Below are 25,442 nucleotides of genomic sequence, written 5' to 3'. Positions count from 1 at the left end.
CAACTTTTATAAAAATGGATTAGTTGAATGAGAAAGTGACTCAGACATGAAGGCATATTGGTTGCTCACTGCTGCTCCCCCGTCTTGAGACACTGAAATAAAAGAAGGCTTGCATGGGAGACAAATGCAAGAGTGGAGAGTGCTGTCTGGAAAAAAACCTGAAATAGCCAAGTAGCTCTGAAAGTTAACTCAGCTGGCCATTTAAACTGGATTTGGGTTTAGAAGATCTCAGCAGAGCAGCTTCTGGATCCAAACGACTTATATACGGGGAAACAGGTGAGGAAGTATTGTGTATTCCAAAAGCAACAGGAACAGTTGAGAAACCAAAGGAAGGGATGCAAAAGGAAAACAAAGCAAAAATGCTGAAAACAAAATTGTGTCATGAAAGCTCACTGAGTATACAAATTCACTAACAATCAGTAAAAGATTGAGTTTGTAGCGTTACTAACATCTTATTGCTGCTAAGGATGGCATTTTATAGTAGTGATATTAGAGATATTACACAATATGTAATACTTGTAAAGAAATGGATGCAAGAGAGTGGAAATCTGAGTTTTGTTTCAGGCTGCATTAGCTGAAAACCTCTCAGGAGCCAGGCACAGGTCTAATTCTCAAGAATAACTGACAATTGTCTTGATATAGTTAATAGGAAAGAAGTTGGTAACAGAGAAATGGACCTTCAACTTGGGATCTGGAGGAGGGATTGGGGAACCACAGGAGAAAAAAACCACAACATACTGGAAAAAAAAGCAGAGAGACAGTTTACTTGGGATCCTGATCCATAATCAACTAATGTCAACAGGTATCATCTGAAGCACCAGAGGAAGGAAGGTTCCTGTTAAACAGATGCTTTTAGCACTTAATAGTTCTAGGAACAAGGCTGACCCACTGCACAGAACAAGACTTTAGTGCTGCCACTCAGTATTCTCATCGAGAGGGAATTTGGGAACAGACCTCTTAGCAACTAACATTAAACAAGTGCACACTAATATACATATAGGTATGTGTATATATATATACAGAACTGTATGTGTGCATGCATCTGTACATTATACCATGTTCATACACCTAGTATTTTCAATTTTCTGCAAAAAAATAAAATAAAAATCCTTCAGCACTGTATTTGGCTTAAGGATATTTCTTTAGTATCTTGACTCATACAATTTTGATGATCCTTCATATTCACAAGACAGTGAGAAGATATGAAGGCTATATTCAAAATAATAAATTAAATTATGGGCATTTTCAAGCTGTGAAGATGGTTCCTTCACAGCTGTGGATGGGGCCACTGCAGTCTCTCAGGCAGTACCTGGGTATGCTCTGAGGAGCTGGGTGGATCAACACAAAATAGTCCTGGGTGCATATAATTTACCATTACAGATGTAGCTATGTAGTACCAGGGTTTCCTAATTTGCATTCCATACCCCTTTGGAACGATTGGGATCTTCCGTCTTAACATGTCTGCATTATATTGCTTAGTACCTAGAAAATTTCCTCAAGTGGCTTCTTTTCCTTCAACTCTGAAACTATTATGCTAAATTTGAGAGTTAATAATAATAAGAAAGATATGTATGACTATTTCTGTTTTTATTTTCATACTTGAGAGACTGCCCTTGTAGAGTCATCAGACAGTTGATGTTGGCAGTGAAAATGGATACAACTTTCCCACTCTGCATCATTAAAATATTTTTTTAAATTCATGAACCATATGCATACTATGCTTAGCTAAAAAGTTAAACTTTATCATCTTGAATGTAAAAGTTAAATTATCTCTTAAAGAAAGCTGAACAGCAGTGCCTATTAGATTTTCATTTAAACTAATCAAAGTCAGAAGAAAGTTGCTATAATAAACTGTTCTGATGATCTTATCCTGCAAAAGGGATACTTTGGTCTTAACATGTAAAGCTTGTCAGCAATACCTAGAAATACCTAGCTTTAATAGTACCACTGCCATGAGCTAGAAGCCCTCAGCTACTTCCAAAGCTCTCTGAGAAACCTCATGCATATAATAATATTAATATGCGGTTATATATTTTTTTATAATCTGAGAAACATTTTGAAAATACAATTAATGGCAGAAAAGAGAAGAGGAACTGTACCAATATTCAGGCAACTGAGGGAATTCTTTCAAAATTAAGGTACCCATTCAAAAAAAAAAACCCAAGTCTTGCATCTGAAAGCATAAGGAATCACCAAATCTAAATTGCTGTCTCACAAAGTAAGAATTAAAGAAATACATAGATTTCAGAGAGTTCTTCTTAAAAGATTGTGTGAAAGTGTGCGATTTCATATGAATAAGGTATTTTTGTTTTTTTGAATTATATTTTGTTAGCTTGTTTTGAGTCTTAGCTGGTGTTGGTTTTGAATCTTAGGCCTCAAAAAAAATTGGTTTAAGCTTGTATTTTTTTTTTACTTGGGGTTTTTTTGGGTTTTTTTTGTTGTTGTTGTTGTTGTTTTTTGTTGGTTTTTTTTTTTTAACTTAAAATTGCTGACTTGTATCCTCATATTTGGCACTATAGACTTCTGTGACAGGAGCGTGTTCTAGATTTGATTTATTGCACAAAGTATTAGATATTTAAAACAAAATCTGTCCCATTTATTCATGATTTTTTTATTCCAAAATGTGAAGGTAACTGAAAAGAAATGTAACACTGAATAAAAAATGGTAAAAATAAACTATTTTATTTCTTTAGTTCTTGATGCAATAGGATTGGAAATGAGGTTTTCTTTTTAAAAACGGTCTGTCACATACTCCTCCATATCTCTGCTTCAAGGAATAAGCATTTCTTTGTCAACATACAACTTTAGAGGTAAAATAATCTTTAAATTTGTTGAACAATAATGTTTGTCAGAAGTTCATGGCAGAGGAAAAAGCATAAATGTATCATTTTAAATGCTCTGAACGGATCACAGAGTAGCCTTTCATCCTCTTTTATTAGCGAGAATAGATGGAATTAGGAAAGCTTTCCAAAGTTAACACATTTAAAGGTAAAGAAATCTAAATCTAGAAATCTTTTCCAAGTATGTTAGCCAAGTAAGATTTGTTGCTAGAACCTTCACTGAGGTAACTTGAATGTACAGTGATTGGTTTGACAAATTAACAGCTTTACCTATCCAATAATTAACCATTAAAATAACATATATAATATAGGCCAAGAGATCAAATGCTCCAGCAAGAAGTTTCTCCTCAGCAGAAAGGGTTCAGCACTGCAGCATGTTCATCAACTTCAGTAATGGATATCATTAAAGAAGGTACTTACATTAGGTCTTAATCCTGCTGCCATTTCATAATACTTCTCGGCTTCTTCATTGAGACTGGCTTGTCTATCAGGACAGAAAAACACAGTATACTTCATTTTCCTTGGGTTCAAAAAGAAACTATACCTAAAGAATAGCTAAAAACAAAACACCACAACTACTTCCCACTGTTTAGGGATATTGTCCTAATAAATGCACAAAATATGTCAATCTATAATACTTTTTATAGTTCAGAATGTTTATTATTATCATAAATCCTCTTTGCCTACCTTTATTTTCTGTTTAGTTCTGAAATTATATTAGTACACAACAGAGAGAAATGCAGAAGGTCAAACACTCATCTGAGGCAAAAACAGAGACATACCCGTCTTTCCCAGAGGAAAATCTGGCTTTTTTTTTTTTTTTATATATAATTAGCTATACTAACAGTAAATCATGAAGCTGTAGATTATACAATAATGCAGTTTTCTTTCTAAGAACACTGTATTCCAGAAAATATAAGTATCAAATACAAAGGTTTCTCAGAAATAGGTTTCCATGATTTGGGGTATTCATTCAGAAAACAGTTCTGATTCCAACATTTACTCACATCAAACTGATAGGGGATTTAAATTTAGATCTCATATCCCAAGGGAACAAGATGAGTTGCTGGGTACCTGAAGCATTATCAGCTAAACTCTTTTTCTTTTCCTTACTAATATAGATGGCATCTACATTCTTCTAGTAGTTTGATTTTTATTTCTTCTGAGTTTTCACTTTAAAGCTTTCAAATGAAAATGCAAAATATTGCCAAAGAAATCTAAACACATTTTTGTCTCAACGGGCCCTTTTTATCTCTTCTCTCAAACTCGTGTTTTCTCCTTTTGTTTCCACCTTCTTATTTCCCTTCAACTATTGCTTTTGGCTACTAGCCCAATGAATATCAGCTGATCACATACATGTCATGAGCAAGATGGTAAACATTTAAGAACAACAAGGACTATCAGGCAGGCTACATATCTGCTGCTAAAGATACTTTTTTTTTTTTCTATGAAAAGTTAGGTCCTTTCATAGAAGAATTAGGACAGATCTTCAGCATATTTGTGTTATGTGAATACAGATGCACTTCTGTGATACAGAATGGAAAAAATAGAAAATAAGCATAATGCTGAGTAGGGCTGGTTGGTGGGATTTTTTTGTTCTCTTTTCTGCTGCTTCTGAGAGCAGTTACTAGCTCAAAGAATATCAATCAACTGAGCACTTTATCTGGAGATTTAACCTTGTTCATTACATGAGCTTTTACATGCTTTTTTATTCAATGATCAAATTGTGTTCTAATTTTATGTTCCCATCCACCCAAATTTTAAATATTAACCACATAATAAATGATAGGCTTTTAATCCCAATCAACACATTTTGACAGTTATTAGTCTTGGGAGGCGAAAGGAAGGAAGGATAATCCCTTTGAAGTTTCTCACATAATTCACATGCAAGCTGAAACCACTTCCTGACTAATAATTTGCCAAGTAGAACCTGGTTTATACCTGTTAACTGTTCTAAATTACTTTGGACATGTATCATTGACTCAGTGGTTGCAGTGGTTAGAAACGACTGAATGTCTAAAAATATAAATTTAACCTGCTTCTGAATCACTCCTGCTGGGCATTAGTAGCACTTGAAACAACTCAGAAAAAAATGATCACATACTTCTGAATTTCAGGATTCACTACAAGGCACATAAAATGAAACATGTCACAGAGGTTCGTGGTTTGGTTTTTTTTCCACTTTACACAAAACTGTCAGGAAACAAAACATTTCTAAACATGGTGAAATTCTGTGCAATAAACAAGGTGCTTTATCCAAGAGGCAGATAGAGACAGTACACTTCACCTCCAGAAAGTGTTGGCATGTGAACATGGAACAAATTAAAATCTCGTCCCCTCTGAGCCTAGTGGTAATACATGGCTTGCTTTCCCCCCACATGTACATCTTGAAACATGGATCATTAATTCCTAAGTTGCAATCAGTTTGAATTTATAGTTCTCCATTAAAAATGGTTTATAGAAATGAATGCACACCACACTAATCTGATCAGGAATATGCCAGTTCCATTTCTGGGGCATTCAGCAGCAGTTCCTTCAGTTAAGATACAGCAGAATTCTGGTTCCCATTTTCACTGGAAATCTAAACTAGAAAATCGCTATGTTAAGCCCTGGAATGGCTTTCCCTCGAGAAAAATTAAAGGCACAGAGGTAGGAAATTGCAGTAACCCTATGCCATTGAGCAGGAAAGGGCCCTGGATCAATGTCAAATAATAGGAGGACACTACTAAAGGTAACAAAATTCACATTAGAGTAAAACATTAGATAAAATGTTTATAATAAAATAGGAAGGAAGAAAAGGAAGCAAAGAGAAGTTCAGAAGATAGTCCTTTCCTAGTTACAAGCTATATTTCAACCTCTATCTTAAATCTTTTCATGAGGACTGACCTTGAAAACGTATCTGATTTCCCCCATTAACACCTAGCATTCAATCTTATTTTAAGGGACAAAAATGCCTCATCTTTTTACTCTCTCATATCTCTTAACCTGAGCCTCCAGACCTACCAGTTCCCTGTATTTTGTTCCAGCTTACTGCCAGTGACACCTCATCGATGTGCTTCACAACACATAGCTCTTAGGTTCTCCTGACACACAGTTATATTCAGCTTGCATTCGTTTTGAATCTTTGTGTTGATCACTGCAAAAAATACTGCTTTAAGAGAGAAACACCACCAATTCTGACTGGTTTAGATACATAAACATGTGAATGGTGTAGGGTTATTTTTAACCTGTCAGTTGCTTGGTTGTTGTGGTTTTGGCTGGGACAGAATTAATTTTCTTCTTTGTAGCTTGTACAGTGCTGTGTTTTGGATTTAGTGTGAGAGTAATGTTGATAACACACTGATGTTTTAGCTGTTGCTAAGTAGTGTTTATCCTAAATCAAGAACTTCTTAGCTTCCCATACTCTGCCAGTGAACAGGTACACACGGAGCAAGGCGGAAGCAGAGCCAGGACAGCTGACCTGAACTAGCCAAACGGATATTCCATACCATGGGATGTCATGCTCAGTATATAAACTGGGGGCAGTTGGCTGGGGGCCACTGATCGCTGCTCGGGAACTGGCTGGGCATCATTCAGTGGGTGGTGAGCAGTTGGATTGTGCATCACTTGGGTTTTTTCCTTGGATTTTATTCCTCTCTCTCCCTCTCCTCTACATTACAATTATTATTGTTACTGTTGTTGTTGCTATTATTAATTATTTACTTTATTTCAACTATTAAACGGTTCTTTTCTCAACCCATGGGTTTTACCTTTTTCCAGTTCTCCTTCCCATCCCACCAGGGGTGGAGGGCAGTGAGTGAGAAGCTGTGTGGTACTGAATTTCTGGCTGGGGTTAAACCATATTGGTATAAGGCTTCAGAGTATCGACTTTTTTTTTTAAAGTAAAATCATGGATGTCAGCCCAGCTATAAAGCAGTTTTTTTTCAAAGAGATTGCTGTTTTAAAATACTGAATACTGATACTTGGCATTCTTAATGGACCTTTTTGTGTCACAACAAAATCATAATCAGATTCCTTACATTAACCATTCATTCACATTTTTTGTTTAAAAAAATTACATAGACTATATGCTTAGCCATACATACATATTTAAACACATGGACAGTAATTCTAGAATGAAGAAAATCTGTTTAGACAGTAACACAGAGTGAACTTGTGCCTATGAGACAGTGCCAGCAGCTATCTGTGGTCAGTCAATGTACTTTCAGGAGCCAAAATACTCTCACAGAAATTCATTGAAAAACAAAGACTATGTCATGTAGTATTGTTCTAATTTAGACTTCTGTTTTCAAATAGGCAACAGACATGCTATAACTTCATGTAATATGAGTATTTACCAGAACAACCCACTTATGGAAGTGTGAAAAAAAAACCCCAATTCTTCCTACAAAATGTGCTTTTATGCAAAGCTCTTCTTCCTATGCTTATTTTCATTTAGAAACAACATAAAGCACTTTTCCTGTTTCCAATTAGTACGGTGGTGTCATTCCTCATTCTAAAAGCAATCACCCCCTAGATCACAGGAAACCCATCTCATGGCAGCTCACCTCAGTACACACAAAGTGAAACTTAGCACTGTTAATACATGACTCAGTCACTGAAGCTACAGCAGCCATATGGCAGTACAAATATATGCTTCACTACATTCCATTAAAATGTACCTAGCTTTGCTGAAAGGCTTCAAACTCTTATAACCAAGAGCATAGCAAATACTACAAAAGTAAAACACATGACCAGTTACTGTTTTAAGAAGAACTATGCAAACAGCTACATGATCCTTGAATGAAGCTGTCTGGAAAACAAATTTCTTGAGAAAACAAATCTTACAGGCAAGTACTATGCAAGTTGAAAGTTACCAGACTGTTGCAAAGAAATTAATTACATTCATCCCACATCCCACTGCTATTACAGATGACTTGATTCATCTGGCACTGCATTATCAGGATCCTACAGAAGTTATCTAGGCAAAAGAATTAATAACTATGTTTGTGTAATTAGGAACAGGGAGGTCTCTCAAGACTGCAAACAGAACTAAATCAGGGTTTTTTTTCTTGATTTCAACTTCAGATTTAGTCACAAGGAGAGGAAGCAAACAGTGTTGGAATACCTGACAGAAGGAGTCTTTCTTGTGACTGCTGAACTGAGAACAGTCTATCTACAAATATTGCTACTACATTTGAACACAATTAACAATTCTGTTGCAAATTTAAGAAAAAAAAACAAAAAAACCCCACAGCATTCCAGTTAAAAATTTTCAAAACTTGGTATTTTTTATTTAGGTTGCATTTTAATTTAAATATTTTTCTCAGGGAGTAAAGGCATTAAGAAAAAGGGAAAAAAAATAGCACTAGAGTAGAAAAAAAAAAAATTGGACTTGGAGGGAATATTGTGATTTTTTTCTATCCAAAGCAGCTATATCCCAAGTTTGAAAGAATTTGCTGGCAATTATAAATAAATGTCTACACGTTTCTGAAACTCGTGACACCCCTTGGGCTCATGGTGGAAAAAGAAGTATGACTGGAGGGAAAGACGACTCCTTTCTAATTCAACAGTACATAACTGGGTAGAATATTTGGTCTGAAAAAAATATTAGAATTTACACAAAAATCTAAGTTGCTGTTATTACTTCCCAGTCATTTTGGAAACCTTACATCATCCACATTAATATCAATTCCTATCTCTTAGACCACAACACAACTTTCTCACAACAGTCAACTTGCTTCCATGCCCTGTGAACTTTTACAATTTATTTTCTACCTCACAGCTGTGTGGTCCATTCAAAACTCTTACACACTTACCAGGCAGATTTTATAGCTGTCTGCAGTGCCTAAAGAGCAGTTTGTCACCTACATGAAGCTACTATATTTAATAATATCAGCCTTTCATTTATGACTGTCTTTAGCATCCATAGTTTCTAGCTGTATCACTCTATACTAGTCTGAGTACTCCCTCCTTTCCTTCCTCCTTTGTATCTTGGTATCTGCTTTCTTCTTGGAATCACCTCAGCTCTCCATCATTTTAAATATCCTGAAGATCAGCCTCTTCTGAAGTCCCACAGACTCATGACGGATTTGTAGCTGCTCTCTCCTAATGTATGAATGTACATTCCCCTTGTGCAATGCCTATTATGTAAGCAATATACTGAATAAACTGCTAAGTAAAGCAGTGAACAAAGGCAGACAACAGAATCATAACCTTTTAGCAAAAATCAGTCAGATCATAACACATGCAGTTTAACGCAAATACTTGGAAGCACTGAATTTAACTTCGCCACCCTGACTTTTGCTAAATCCTCCAGACCACTTTAGACTCCCAGAGCATATTAGGAAGACATTATGATCTCCCACAAAGAAAGCTGAGTATTTAAGTGAAAAATTAGATCAACTGGGTATCCCAAAGGAGCACAGTTGGATTCCAGCTAAACTAAACCACCAAGCCTTTTTTTTATTTTTTAAACTTGCTATGCTTCTCATTGCTGTGAATTTGTTTCATTAATCTAAATGTTTCAAATTACTGAATTCTGTCTTGAGAGGTATCATTCACAAAATAATCAGGGGGAAGAGAAGGATCCTTAAAATAGCTAATACACCTGCAGCAGGACAAACTGTTGTTTACCGGTGAACCATTTGTCTTGCTTTCCTTTCTAATCTACAAGCAGTTAGGAGTTATTTCTCAAAGTGTGTTTTGGGGCTTATTTCAAAATCCTCTTACATTAAGTCTTCACTCTGAAAGACAGGTCACTTGGCTAGAAGCAGATTTAATCTCTGTAACACTATTTTTTTCCCCTTACATTTCAAATTCTAAATGTTAAAAGTATAAAAAGCCAAGTGAGATATCTTCATCAGAGAAATTATCTCAATAACTGTTTTGTGCTAATGAAGTATATTTTTTATTTCCTTTTTCATGCATTTTCTAAGCATACATATAATCTAAATGAAATCAAGTATCCTCATAGCTGTTAAGTGGACAATAGGCAATAACTAGATAGTTATTCTAGAAATAAGCATGGAGGATACCTATTACAGTAATGCGAGTTTAATGATAATGTTCAGGCAGAAGCTTAATTTTACTGAATATCCAGGTCTGACAGCTTTAAAAGGAAAAAAAAGATGTCTAAAATTTTATTCTATTCAGATAGGAGAACAGAATTAGATGTAAGACTACACTTTAAATCACAGATTCTGATAATATCACTAAGTGCTCCTATGAGTCTCAAAGTCATAATTAGCCTGGGAATATTTAGATTTCTAATTATTGTAGCATTCCCTACTGATATTAACAAAAAACTTAATATTCTCAGTATTCTCTAGTTATATCCAGATCAGAAATATGGTCTATATTTTCTGTTGCTATGCATGCTGTTTCTAAAAATCAGGGGAAAGGAAGTCCTGCAGAAGGAACACTTGTTCTTGCATGCAAGCAAAAAGATTACTTGCTTGTGAAAAACAGACTTTTCTAAAAGCAAGAAATTATGAGATAATGCACAGAAAATTAGAAAGTGCTAAATCCTAAAACATCGTCACTCCAATCCTCTTTATCTGATTAGCAATATTTAATTATTCAAAAGAGTTGTTGGGCTTTAAAAAGAATATTGTGTAAGCAAAGGCTGTAAAGACTTTTCCTCTAGAAGAAGGGAGGAAAATCAAGTAAGGTAGATGTAAAAGCACTAACCTGAGCATATGGGCTGCATTGAAAACAACATCAAATTCTGTTCTATCAAGTTCAGCTGCCTTTTTTGCCATCTCAGCTGCTTCTATCAGGCGGGATTCTTCTAGGAGGAACTGTCCTGCAATGAAGTGCATGAAAGTGAGCCCACAGAAAATAACTGATGGATAATACTTCAGACAGTTAGGAAAAGGAATTAAAAAAAAAATAGTCTCATGTATTATATTCAATGTTTAGTTATTTGTTGATCTGCTCTTATTTCAATATCTTTAAAATGTAGTCAATATAGAAAAAATGCAATGAATATGACAGGTAATATAACTGCAATATTTGCAGAACATATTTATGAATAGTGAGAAAGCTACAGTAAAACTCAGCCATCAAGAAACAATACTCCAAATCCCCAAGAAGCCTGCTACTTAAGAACTTTCCCTTCTGCCTGTACAGTGATCTTCACTTCCTAAGAACAAAATGAAATTAAATAAAATAGCATCTAATAATGGAATAAATTCCTATTTTAAAGGCATATCTCAAAATCACATTTTATATATATATATATACATGCAAACATATTTCTTCAGCTTTAGAATTATACATGATACTTTGCTTTAAAATTATTATATATGTGTATACCTTGATGAACTGTTATTTTATCAGGTATTTCAGTAACACTAAGAGAATCACAACAGGTAGCTTTTTACAAATGTACTACACGATACTTACACCTTTCACATAAAAAAAAAGACTGCTAAAATCATATGACTGAATTTTTACAAATGACATTATCATAATCAAGTCAAGCTAAAACTGAAAAGAATGAATACTTTAGCATTAACCAAACTTTAACTAAATTCCAGTAGTTTCAAAACAAAACACATAAGAATTAGTAGAACTCTATAAAAATGCGTTTTCCTTTGAAGAAAAGGAAAAAAAAATAATTTGGAAGGTACTCAAACCACTCTATTTCTACTCCTTATAATGATTTTTTCACACCTAATTTGTAAAATATGTTATTTTTGGATCAACAACTTTTCAAAGGGTTTCAGCTGTCTAGACTCTGTGTCTACATAACTTTATATTTGGAATGCTATCTTACAGTATGGCTATTATACATTCCAGCGTCCCATCCTTCCTGTTTTTTTCTTACTTGGTAAAGTAAGATTACTCAACAAAAAGTCCACCAAGCTATCAAAGGTCACAAGACTCTTCAGGAACAGTAAGCAATGAGCAAATGAATTCCTCTCATGGCAAGGGATTTTATTTTTTTCTTGCTTCCTTTCCTCATTCATTCCCTATTACTTTCATGCTCGTTATATGCTTATGCAGAAAACCCACTTAACCACAGCTAGCAAGGTCTGTAGGGGCACAGTGAATCCAGTGATGCTTTGGCACAATAAATACATTTGCAGAAAAAAATATCTCAATACAAAAAGTGATGAGAGACAGCTTTCCTAGCTTTTTGCTTTCTCTGTGGGTACATTTCAACTGGGCAAGAGATGGAAGATTATTTACGTAGTCAGTCACCTATATCTTAGTTATTCAGATCTGCAAAAATCTTGTAAAAACATTCAGGTGCCTTTCTGGATTCATAGCATACGGTTTACTTGCTTTAGTTACATCTGCACTCTAATATGCACCGTCCTTTCATGCGTTATGATGCTTTGTGTTTACCGTGTGCAGAAACACGATTTCCAAAAAAAGCTTTCTCACATAGAACATTAAGTAAGTAAACAAATAAATAAATAAATATAAAACCATCAAAAGAAAAAAATAGTTTGAGAAGAGTTTGGATCACAAGAAATTAATTAGCCTTCAGAATTAGAGATTGTCACTTGAGCCACTAATGCAAGTCTCCTATGAAGGGAAAAAAAACAATAAATGTTTACAAAAGCTACAAATTTGCTCTTTATTTTTCTTTTTGTTTTTCTTTTCTTTTGGGTACCACATTGGAGTATGCCTTATATGTAGCAGGACAAACTAAAAATATGAATCTGAAAAGTCTCAGACAAGTAGATCCACCAACTGCAATAATCAGTTCATATCTCTTGATTTCAGCTGAGTTACCATTTTCTTTAAAGAGAAATCTGTGAAACAAGCTTCACCAACTAGTATTCAAATTCTCTTTCACAAATTAACTAAAAGAGTATCTCTAATCTTTAGGTTCGTGCTAAAGTAAACCAGCCTCAAACTGTTAACATTAAGATTCTTTTGTTAATGAAAGCACTGGATTAGCAGAATGAGACACTAGTAAGTGCATGTCCTATTGATAATTCCAGCCAGGGGGAAGAAAAAGGACATCACTGTGTCTTGAAATTTAAAAGGTTAACATTCAAGATCATTCTCAACAAAATTCTATACCTAATTTAGGAAAAATATTTTACAGCTTAGAATTCAAAAATAATGTCAACTGGTCATAAGGAGAAAAAAACCTCTCATTATTGTTTTCAATGAAAATTACTCCAGGATTTTTAGAGTCAGATCTTTAGAAACATACTTTCGGTTTTCTGTATGAAACACTTAGCACTGAAGCTCAAGAGAGATACTAACTTATGTGTAACTACCCCAATGTAACAAAAAGTAATTGATATATTCTACTTCATGTGACAACAAATTTCTTGACTTTAGATTAATTTTATTAAACAGTAAAATTCTCGCGCTTTATCCATGTAATTTCTAAAAATATAACATTATTGGAAAATATTTCAAACCAATACTAATGATTTACTGGTGCTCTTAAGCAAGGTTAATTCTTTTAATAGGTCCCTACCAACATATACTGAAGATACTATGAAACTCATACATGCTTTAGATTTCTATAAGAAGTCTAATTTAAAACATGACAGCGTTATATATGTTTACTGAAAAGCAAATGTACTGTGCCTTAGCTAAAAGCTTGTTTTTATTAATTGTTTTTTCTGAGACTTTGGCTGCATACATTCCATTTGTTGCTAACATTTTTGGTGTGTCCATGTAGACTACTCTAAACTAATGTTTTAAATTGTTAAAAACAGAATTCACCCTCCATGTACTACTAGGTCTCTAAAAAGTGTCTCTATAATAGGATTATTCTTCTATATAACACATTAAAGCATTATCTTTATTACCAAAGTTAACTAAAACCAATTGCAAGTACTGTATGACACTGGTCCAGTATGAGTAAAACTTTCAGTTCTTCAGAAAAGAAAATTCTAGCACTGTGCATCACCATAAACAAGTCTCTCCCCTGTATGGAGTTGATAATAGCAGCAATAAGTCATGCTGAGTGGGTAGGTAGCAGATGATACACAGCACGCCCTCTTAAAGCCAACTATGGCATCCTTCACACCCAAACCTTTATAGAACACTGAAAGCAAACAGGAAAGGGGTACACCCCATAATGGACTTAACTCATTGCCTGAGTAGAGGCGATTTAAGCTGGCTGTTGGTTAAGCATTTCATTAATTGGATGGGATATAAATATAATTGACTGCTATCTTCCCAATCTAGTGGGAAGTCAATACCTGAGTGTACAGGTGTGTGGTGGGTTGTCCCCCACCAGCATCCAAGCACTCACACAGAGTCTCACTGCCCCCCACCCCAGCAGGGTGAGGGGAGAAAACAGGAAGAAGAAAAGCAAGAATACATGTGGGCCAAGATAAAGAATGTTTAATAGATGAAGGAAAGAAAAAAAGAAAAACAGTGAAGGAAATCGCTCACCATTTCCCACATGTAGACTGATGCCCATCCAGCCTTCAAACAAAGGCCACCTCAGAAGCCAAAACTGCTCTTATTCCTCTACCCTAATTTTTACTGCTGAACATGATGTAATATGATCTGGCATATCCCTTTGGCCAGCTTGGATCAGCTGTCCAAGCTGTGTCTTCTCCCAATCACCTGCCTATTCCCAGCCTACTGGCTGAGAGGACAGAAAGGGAAAAAGCCTTGACACTGTTCAAGCACTGTTCAGCAACAGCCAAAGACTGGTGTGTTACCAAGGCTGTTATAGCCCCAAATCCAAAACAGAGCATTATCCAGGCTGCCATGAAGAAATTTAACCCTATCCCAGCCAGACCCATTAGAAGGTGGAAACTTTCAGTTCAGAATTGATTTGCCAAGTTCTTCTGAAAGGCAGACTAATTTTATTCACACATCTAAATTTAATTTAAAGCACCTAAGTAGAGCTATCCTAATTTGAAGTGTTAACCACCATTCCTATTAATATGATATACTAAATTCATACAAGAATGAACTGGATTGGCAGTTTACTGCTGCACTTTCTTCATTAAAAAGCAAACTTCTGAACCTTTCCCTGTCAAAGCCATAAAGATGTGTTTTCCCAAGAGAAAAGCACTAGCAGGGCAGACTATTGCCAAGGTGTTGAAGGTGGATTGGAAGGTCTGATCCACAAGCCTCTGGATCCAGGAACCACTTGTGTGGGTCAAAATTTACATGCAGGATTTTCTACTCTAACAGGCAGCTGGCAAACAGCATGATTTATGAGACGCTGCTCAATATCACATACACGGCTTTCTTATTGCAGGTGTCATGACTCTGACTCTTGCCAACAACATAAATCATGGTAGCCCGATTTGTTTTTTGGAATCAGAACCAGCTTTTGAGAAAACAGCTTTCTAGAAGCTCTTATTCCCAGAGTTTCCTTCTTCTAGGAAAGCATATTTTTTCATTACTGTTCTTCTAAAACAGGAGTGGGAAATCCACAGTCCATGTTCAGGTGTGATCTTCAACACCACTATTCTTTGCCTGGAACAATGTTACTTTTTTAATAGAATTTTCCACATTTCTTGCTAGACAGCACAAAGCTGAGACTCAATGTGGAGTCAAGACTTTGTGAAGACCTTTGACAGCAGAGAACTGATTCAATGCTTCACTATCCTCTTAAGTCATTTTTCCATAAATTAGGCTATCTAAGCATCAAAAATGGCATAGAAGCTGACAAATTCTGTACCTACAGTCTTGTTCAAACACGCTTTTTCTTGCAAATTGTCAACAGTGGTTTTGAGTGTATATTTGGCAAAAAAAATGTGAGGCAATATATGCAATCTACTGAAAAGTAAAATAAAACTATATATGTAATATAAACAACAACAACAAATAATCCAGTTCCTAGGTAGGAGTTGAAAACCACAACTTTCTTTCATCTTCTGTCAAAATTTGTAACAAATATTTATCCACAGAGGCGGAAGCATACCGCTCTCTACTCTGTATAATTGTCTTTCTAAAATGATCATGAACATTTGCAAAGCTTTTTGTTAAGACATGTGCCAACACCAGTTTAAAAGCCATACATCTGAATTGGTAGTTCTGCTGCTTTATTGTAACATAAATGGTATTAATTGGTTGCAATATGCATGTGTGTGACAATATTTTATGTTTAGAGCACAAATGCATTAGTGCCTTCCTCTAGAATCGGCTCAACTACTCCTTACAGGCACTATACGTTTTTATTTTACTAGGTAAAAGTTAAAGTTGCACCAATCTTTCTTTAATTGAAATGTTCCCTCTCCTTTGTTCACTGGCAAACATTCAAAGATACTTTGTACCAGAACAGAGGTTTCTGAAATAGCTGGGTTTGCTACTGCTGCCTTTGAAATAAACCATTTGGAACGTTCTCAGCATGTGGTTGGTTCTGCACTTACTCAATCTTCAACAACTTATTATTTTGTCCTGATACCTTTAGTAATTCAAGCAAAACTGAGTAAATTACCTTCTGAATAAGAAGGGAAGAACTTCCATTCCCACCATAATAGGGAACAGTTAGCATTTGCTTGGTTTAATGTATGTTTGTCACCAAGTGTTCTGCACCTTATCCTCTTCAAAAAAGTTTTCTCCTTCCATTGCAGCAATGTAAACAACTATATTAACACGAAAAGAAGCTATATCAAGATCATAGACTCAACTGTCAAATATGTTTATAATAAAATTCACTAGAAGTTCTTTCAGCACATTCATCATTGAGAATGTGAAGCTGAATATTTGTTGGTGCTTTCAAAGCATTTCAAGTTTCAATAGAAACCAGAACAGAGATCAGGTTCTGGCTGACCCAATGCATTCTGTCTTGTCTCTGAAGCACACAGTAAAGCTGCAAGATTGTGACTTGAGAACTGAACTACATTCTCACTGGCATGAGCAGAACCACCACTGAAGTCACTATCAACTTTAACTTTGCTGTGGCAATGCAGAGCAAAAGAGCGGATGCAACCAGATTTCTGAATGGAAAATTTCAGTAGCACTCTGTGGAAGAAATAAGAGGAGGGACCTTGACTCCAGGTTGATTTCCAAAGCTTTGCAGGTGATGAATCAATGTTGCAAGATGCCCAGTCAACAGACATGACCTAATATTCTTAAAAATCCCACTTTCCAGTGTGTTTAGACAATTTCTTGGTGAATATGTAGGATGTGGCAGGGGAAGCAAAGAGAACTTACATGATGGTAGCAGCATTCCAGTTTGGTTTGTTGCTCCTTATATCCCATTCTACCTTTATCTAAAGCCGTTCTCTGGCTTTCCTGCTGGAAGAGCTTTTCAGGAGTTTATTTCCTCAGTTGGTTCCCATGGAGAAGATTATTCCGTTGCAAACAAAATATACAGAAAGACTACGCAAGGCAGTGGGTGCCGCAACAACAATATATGCACTGGCTTGGAAAAACCTTTTTTATTAGCTTTTTTTCTTTGTTAGAAATACTCCTCTGTTCCAATTGTGCTAAATATACCATTGGATGTCATCCAGGGAATGACCAGAGATAAGAAAAAAAAAATTAAAAAGCAAGCCTTTGGGACTTGATAACTGAACTTGTGACCACATCTGGATCACTGGAAGCTCTCACTAAACCAAAAGATTAATGATAAAAACATGTAATACAGAGTACCTCACATTTTACAAATAGTAAGAAAGATTCTGGGCCCTATGTCATTCCCCAGATACCTGGTGATGTATAAGGTTTGGAAAAGTGAAATTTGGATGAGAAAGAACTATCCAGTTGCACTTTTCTAGCACCTCCATGCTATCTCTTCAAAAAATCCCCATAATGAGCTGGCCCACATAGGTCAAAATGTGATCATTAACAAAGAAGTCTCCAAGGTTGTTCATGCCACAGACTTTTTTCAGTTCCTGCAGAACCTCCAAATTCTGGCAACATGAAAAAGCATAAAGCCACATTTTTAGCCCTGTCTCTAATCTGTAATTTCTATACCACATCTCTTGAGCAGTCTAGTATATTGTGCTGAGGAAGCAGAGTCAACCATGTATTCGGGATGTCAGAATGCTTAGATTTAAGGATAAACTCAAGGGAAGGGAAGAAACATCGAAATTCCACAGCGTTTAGGGTCAGTGACCTAGCTTGTTTGGAAATACTCCACTGCATTCCACTTAAGTGACTGGTTCTACAGGGAGTTTGGAATAAGTAGTTATTATAGTGGTTTGTAATAATCTTCTAATGTTGTGTGATAGCAACAGCCTAGGGAGCAACAAAAAGGACTTGACAATTTATGTACATACGCCTTTGTACACTCATTCACAGCTGCCAAGAAAACCAGAAAGATGACTTCAAATTGGTATATTCTTCGGAATAGCTCTGTTTCTGGTAGTAGCTAAAGATTTTCTTAAATCAAAGTTACTGGAGAGAGTCCTGCAAGCAGAAAGGTTGGAAGCTTAATGAAACCTTTCCGTGAGTCCGTTACATCTCTTCCTGTTTTGGGTCTAGGAACCATGTCTTCCTGGAATTGCATTCACTCATATTGTATAAGGAGGTATAAGCCATAGTCCAAAGTCAGGGTCTTAACCTGATGGTACTGTATGCTCAAGAAAGACCGACCATTCCTCCAAAGGGCACCTATATTCTATGAATATGAGTTACTTGAGTATCATAAACTTGCATTATAGTTTCCCTACAAAATCATTATAATGTTAGGATTTCCAAAAGATTTTAAATGGCAAAACCCCTTTTATTTGCTGAAATGTTCATGAGTGCATATTGGGAAGGCTGGCAAAGCGACTTAGTGATGGATATACTACATCTGGTTGGCTTTGACCTCATCTCATCAAGGAATTTAGTTTCTCAATACATAATCATCATGTAGCATCTGGTGTTCCCAATGGAGCAGATGCATGCACTCTGTTTTATTTATCATTTGGCATATACTGTATTTAGCTAAACTGTCAGTCAGAAAGGGACAATTCATTCACCAGAATTAGGGATTGTGAAGTAAGTTTTATTCATTTCATTGACAAAGATAAAACCTGACCTTCCTAAGGACTAAGGTGATATTTCTTCCATTGGCACAAAACTCTCTTGAGTAAGACTTCATTACTGGGTATTCGTTGTTATTTCTCTTACTTGTCAATATAACTTTGACATTTTTCATTATTACACTGTTTTCTTCAAAAGATCTTTTCCTTAAATATATGGGAGAAAAATAAAGCTTTCCTAGGCCGTTCTTCAGATAGTGAAGAACAAAGACACAAAGTTCCAGCACCGTGAACAATGTGACTACACGGAAATATTATAAATACATCATCACATCTAAGAATCTGAATGTATATCTGTAAACATATGTAAACTTTCACACTCACTAACACATGTAACTATGGCTTAAAAACAGGGGGAAAAATGGTACTTGAAAATCCACTGCTATCATGTTTCAGTGAAATTTATTTTGAAGCTTAAACCACAGTAGTTCCAATCCATTTTCAGGCTGAGACTTAGGAGTGGTAAAGCAGTCATCTTTGGAGGCAAGACAGATACAAAGTGCTCATAGACTCAGGTGAAAATTTAGGCATCAAAAAGGGCTAAAAGTCCTGTCCTGAAACAATGATTAGAAAGACTTAGGATGAAAGTGAAGGAAATAAAAACAGCACTTAACCAGTTAACCTTCTGTAAAAAACCCCACCCAGATAACATGAAGAAAATCTACAAAAACAAGTCCTAAATTATCAAAAATTCAAAAGTGAAATACAATAATAAAAAAGCAACCCACAACCAAAACCTTAGAATGTTTGGGAACATGTTAATTTATTCTTCCTTCAATGACAGTATAGCTAATATGATTCAGTTTTACCTAACCTGACAGCATGGTTTTCAATTTCTTTTATATCTGTAACTGGGAATACACTGAAAAAGGCAGCTGATCAATGTGGATTGCCTAATTAAGTGAATGCATAATTAATCTAATGAGGATAATCCTTTTTTCTAATGAAAAAGGAATCATTAAACAATTTAGAGTTATTAGAAACAATGTATTATTCAAAGGAAACTATTTTAAAAGGCGGTCTCAATGGTGATTAATAAAACAGAATTAATTTGAACATCCTGTTAGGTTCTAGATTTCCCCATTCCAATTAAGCCATTACAAATGTAAGGAAGGAGGGACCTCTGTACAGACATTTATCTGGAAACCTCACTCCTCTTTTCTCTCTCTCTTTATTCCCACTCAATTTTCATTACACTGGAGAAAGGCCACAATACACACTTCAAGAGACATGGTAGCAAAGACTGTTTTTAGCAAACAAGTAGAATAAAACTTGCTTTAGCAGTCATTTTTTGGTTTTGTTTTGAAACAGCAAATTATAAAGAAATAAGACAGTTTGGGAGGTAAAATGTTTGCACAACTTAAATTTCACAGTAGATTTATGGGGGTTTTTGTTTGTTTACTTGTTTAAGTGAAAGATGTTTCAAAAAGCCTTCCACAACACCAAACTCCTCAATTACACTGCATCCTACTAGCCATCTCAGTGAAAAGCGATTAAAGAATTCATTTTGGTTTCTTTTCTAATAGATGAGCACTTAAGTATTTCACTGTTTGCAATTCCTCTCATCTCTGTGCACTGACAAATTTTATACAGAACCTTTCTTCAACTTCTCCTGAGACAGGCTCAGTGCAGACAGAAACAGATCTTCACTTCCTTAGTGGGTGGTCAATACTCTATCCAAAACCAAATAATCTCTGAGCCATAAATGCACTGGTCTGGCCCAGCTGAACATTCCCATGTTTGGCACACTTATTAACAAATTTGACCTACTGACTATTTAGATGCCAAGATGTTCTTAAAATATTTATATGAAAATTCCTTTTGGACTTGATTAGTCCACAGGTATCTACCTGTGGTTTCAAAGATTGACACTCACATTCATCCCACCTAACCATATGCATAAATTGAGGCAACTAGGTTACAAAAAGAGTCCCCTCTCTGGCCAATGGAGACCATTTCAACTATGTCTTCTATCTTTTGAAGCTACCAAGGTCTTGCAGGACCCCAAATGGCATACTTGAATTAAATGCCTGAAGTAAAGTGGGATGCATGAGAGCCAATATCCTGAGTAGATGTGGGTAAGATACGATGAAGAAAGCCCTCCCAGAGAAAAAAAAAACAACAAACAAACAAGATGGAAATTAAAAAATAAATAAGCATTTATAAAGTTCAACTTTGTTTAGTCAAAACTATTTACTTTAAGTCTTCTTTCAAAAATGTGCATTAAAAATATAAAATTAAAAGCCTCAGACTTTATAGGAGAATTTAAATCTAGTATCTGAAATAATCTCCAGTGTTTTAGTTTAAAAACTTGGAGGTTGTGCCAAAAATAACATATTAATTGCCCGAGAATTAAAAAAAAATATTAAAATAATTTGCACTGGTACTTCTGCACTCTTTCCTCTACCATGTTTTCTTCTTTCTGATTCATATGCATTTTCTCTCTTTCATCTTTAGCTTAGGTGTTTCTGGTAGAGTACTGTGTACCTGAGTAGCTTGTACCAGATCACCCATCAAGACTCTCATATTCATAAGACAACGGTTTTACACAAAGTTCAGATGTTCAAATAACTGGTATAAGAGAAAAGAAAAAGAAGGGGAAAAGAAGTGGGAAAAGGGAAAAGAAATGGAAAATGTGGACAGGCTGAACAGCTGCCTGCATTTCAGCCTGAGAGGGGTCTGCCACCTTCTCTGGTCACTACAGTAAAAGCCACTCCCTCTTATGACCAATGAAATGGCATCATGTAAGCAGCATGCAGGGATTTATATCTCTTTAGCTTTTCCGCTAGTTCTCCCTTCAGACGTCTCTAAGCATGATGAATTTGAGAAACACTGTTTTAAACCTAAATCTACTGAAATCCTAAACCAGCAAATCACTACACAAAACTGATTAGAAACAATTAGAGAAATATGCTGTGGTGGTATTATCTAAGGAGCAACCATGAAACTGTTCACCTCTCCAAATTTTCATGTGATCAGATAAGCCAACTTCTGCACCAAGTCGTATCTGGGAATAGCTTTGGATTAAAGCTTGAAATAAAGCACATTATAATACAAACCTAAGTCTCTTAAAAGTTACAGTATATTGACAGTTTTCCTGATAGCTCCAAAAAAAAGTCCAAATGGTTAGAAGTTAAAAAGAACATCTGCACATCCTAGGAAAAGGAATTATAAGTGTGTGGATCCACATGCATTTGGAAGAAAATCTTGTGTCCATTTATTCCTGCTACTCCATAATGTTGTGTCCCAACTGACCATTCTTTTCATTTGGCTGTTCCATGAGGTATGTGGGTTTTTTAGGGCTGATGCCAACTATCTTATTCTCTGTTCCAACATCTTCATGCTGAGAAAAAAAGTAATCTCTAGATTTACATGTAAAATACAGACAGTTTTTCCCCATAGTTTAACTCTTGGCATATAGGATGTAGACTGTACCTGTGAGAAGGTGCTAAAACAAATTAAGAAAATGTAGAGATAAAGCTTAAAATATTCACTTGGGTTTCCTGTGTAACAGCTGGAACGTCACTGTTAACATACACTACAGAATCCTTATCAATACAAAAAATAGGTGGAAGGGAAAAGGGAAAGACAGCAAAAAAACAGAAGAAATGGAAAAGAGAAAGAAAGAAAAGCAAGGAAAATTTATTTCAATTTTTAAGAAGTCCTGTGCCCAAAATGACAACATTTTGAGAATATCTGTACTATATAGACACATAAGCCAAGCAGAAGTAAACAACATCTTTCTCACAGCTACTTTGATATTAACATGGAGTAACATCACTGAATTTGGTGAGGTGATTGGACGTTATACAATCAAAAGAAAAGGTTTCACCTGCATTCAGTAGACCTCTGTGTATAATACTCCATAACAGAGATCTAGGGACCGGTATAGGGAACTTCTTGTGCCTAGAGCCCTTCAGCAACACATTTTACTATGCCGCTATTCCCATCACTGACTAAATTTTGTCCTTCACTCCTAATCTGCTGAGCAAATCCTCTCTATGTTGCAATAGTGACCTCTGCACATGGACACAGAAACCACTTTTTGAACCTGTGACACAACAAAGGGGGAAAAAATGCTAAAGTTTTTAGGGAATAATCTTAATTAGGAAACAACACACCATTTTAATATTGTAGTCTGGTAATGAGGAAATCAATACATCAGAGGTGAATGATTATTTGAATAACCTTGGTTTTAGTTTATAGGGCACTTGAAAATGACACGGAGGGAATACTGCAGGAAAAGACAGGCAAGTTGATGAAGACTTTTGAGAGACAAAAAGAATAAAGACTAGACCTGTAATAAAATATACACAATCATAACTTCAATTGCCAGAGCAGACTGTTGAGAACTACTTTTGAATTTGAATGCAAATTATAATTCCAGATAACTAAGGATAGATTTCTTAATAACAAAGGATGGAAGGGGCTTGAGCAGGATTTCAGGAAACAATCTGTTCCAACTTTTCCTTATTGAGATATCAACTATGCTTATATCCAATTGAAATAATGGAGCTTATGTGCCCAAATACCCCTATTGGATTTACCTGTACAGGCTTAAGTAGAAGACAAGGTCACTAACTGCAATGACCCATAATGCAAAATAATGCAACACTAGGCTACATACACTGAAATATCATGACATGTTCTAAGTAACAGTGTATGCATTGATTTTGGGAGTCTAACATACAGAATTTTACAGTGCATAGGACCAGACAGAAATACAACGTGCAATTCAGACAAAGATATCACACAAAGTGAAAACATGGTTATGATATGAGATTAATTTTCCCTTTTGGCCACTCATTTTTATTTATTTTACATTTCCCAGTTAGAAGAGGAAATTAAAAAAAAAACCACACAACTAACAAACCAACAAAGAAATATATATATAGTATGTCTGTGGTTCCCTACCTTCTTCCTTAATAAAGATGAAGTTTATTAGTTCTTTCTGTATTTTCCAGTTGGGACTAAACAGCTTGCATTTTTAGATTTGTCTATTACCAGCTTTAAAATACAGTAAGAATTGTCCATAAAGTTAAATATTTTTGCTTCCTTGGGACTAATCACATCTGGAAATATTTTTTGCACATCTAGCAAAACCAAGCCAAAGTTATAAAGATACCTTCAAATTAACTGTGTGCTTTATGCACATGCATGACTTAGTATGACAAAGATATAGCCAACTTGTCAAAATCTCTTGCAATATTTATCCATTTCAAGCCATGAAGATGCAGGGAAGAAGACAGATGTAGAGCTGTAAGTCTTCAACAAAAAGCAGACACTTCAATACATAGAACTCAGACACACTACAGTATAACTTCTAGTTGCCCACCCACCGGCAGCCAGCAAAGTTAGGCCAAAACTGTTAATAATAATATTCCAGGCCATGAAACTTTGACATATGGCAATAGTCACCTTTTTTTCTTTCCCAGAGAGGCAGCAATACTGAAATTCCTCTCACAGGAGGAAGGCTATGCAAAATCTTCACCTCTCCCTCTGCAGTGATTAACAAATTGAAATGGGGATGAAGTTATACATAATAGATTAGTTTCTTTCCCAATATATTTTATATATGTATTTTGCCAGTAGCACTTTTCAAATCCTTAATCACTCAGAGAGATTAACAGCAAGCCTGGAATACGTGTGGAAACTTTATCTGAAACGTACCATAATGCATATAGCAGTTCCCTTTGGTAGGATCCAGGTGAATAGCCTTCATGAAGTACTTTTCTGCCTCACTCTTGCGTCCCTTAACAAAAAAAAATAAAGGGGGGTGAGAGGGAAATTATTTTAACAGTGTGTCACCATGGAGCAATCATGTGCAGTTACAATTCCCACATTCCGGGCACTAAAGAAAAGCAACTACTACTATCACTAGACTTAGCCTAAGTAAATATGAATGTTTAAGTGTTATGGTAAGCTTTATGGTCAGCTACTTTATACTGCAGACCTCCAGACTGAGGAAGAAATGTGTCCAACATCGTCAATGTCCAGGAAGTAAGTAAGGAAGGAAGTGGTAGAAATGTATTGCAAAAACTATTGTAAAGGGCTTTGGGTGAACATCAAGCTCCACTTTTCTGGACAGGCATCAGGATGAGCATTACACAGACCCAAGTTAAAACCAGAAAGGAAGGCAGGAGGGAGCTTCAGTCATGCTCTTAAAAAGATGGAGGAATGGGGAAAGGAAAAAAAAAAATGTTTTGGTCCTATGAAATCATAGAATATCACAAGCTGGAAGACCCATACAGACCATCAAGTCCAACTCCCTGCTCCTTGCAGGACTACTTAAAACTAAACCATATGACTAAAAGTGTCATCCAAATGCTCCTTGAGCTCTGAACAGGCTTGGTGCCATGACCGCTTCCTTGGGGATCTTGTTCCAGTGACTAACCACCCTCTCAGTATAGAACCTTTTCTGAATGTCCAGTCTGAACTTCCCCTGATGCAGCTTCATTCCATTTCTTGGTGTCCTAAATAACACTATATACACAGCCAACAGTAAAGTCACCACAAAGGTAGGTAAATAAATAGAAAATATTTCAGATTTCAATGTGGGAAGTAAGATTTCATCAGAAATCAATTCTGTCAACCATAAAACATAACTGAAATAGAAAAGGTAATTTTTAAAGACAATGGTCAATGGTATGACAAAATGGACAGAAAAAAACCAAAACAAAACAACAGAAATTAT

General features: G+C 35.7%; 1 protein-coding gene across 2 annotated transcripts in view; it reads right to left on the bottom strand.

Moving 5' to 3' along the window:
- Positions 1 to 25,442, bottom strand: part of TMTC2 (transmembrane O-mannosyltransferase targeting cadherins 2) — a 254,213-nt gene that overhangs the window by 23,050 nt on the left and 205,721 nt on the right. For both annotated transcript variants that reach the window (XM_055712368.1, XM_055712369.1), the window contains 3 exons: positions 24,419 to 24,500; positions 10,512 to 10,626; positions 3,261 to 3,324 (listed from right to left, as the gene is read on the bottom strand). In XM_055712368.1, coding sequence (XP_055568343.1) covers positions 3,261 to 3,324; positions 10,512 to 10,626; positions 24,419 to 24,500 — 261 coding nt within the window. The remainder of the gene's footprint in view (positions 1 to 3,260; positions 3,325 to 10,511; positions 10,627 to 24,418; positions 24,501 to 25,442) is intronic.

Source organism: Falco cherrug, chromosome 5 (genome assembly GCF_023634085.1).
Source record: "Falco cherrug isolate bFalChe1 chromosome 5, bFalChe1.pri, whole genome shotgun sequence".
Lineage (NCBI taxonomy): Eukaryota > Metazoa > Chordata > Aves > Falconiformes > Falconidae > Falco > Falco cherrug.
This window is presented reverse-complemented; position numbering and strand designations above follow the sequence as displayed.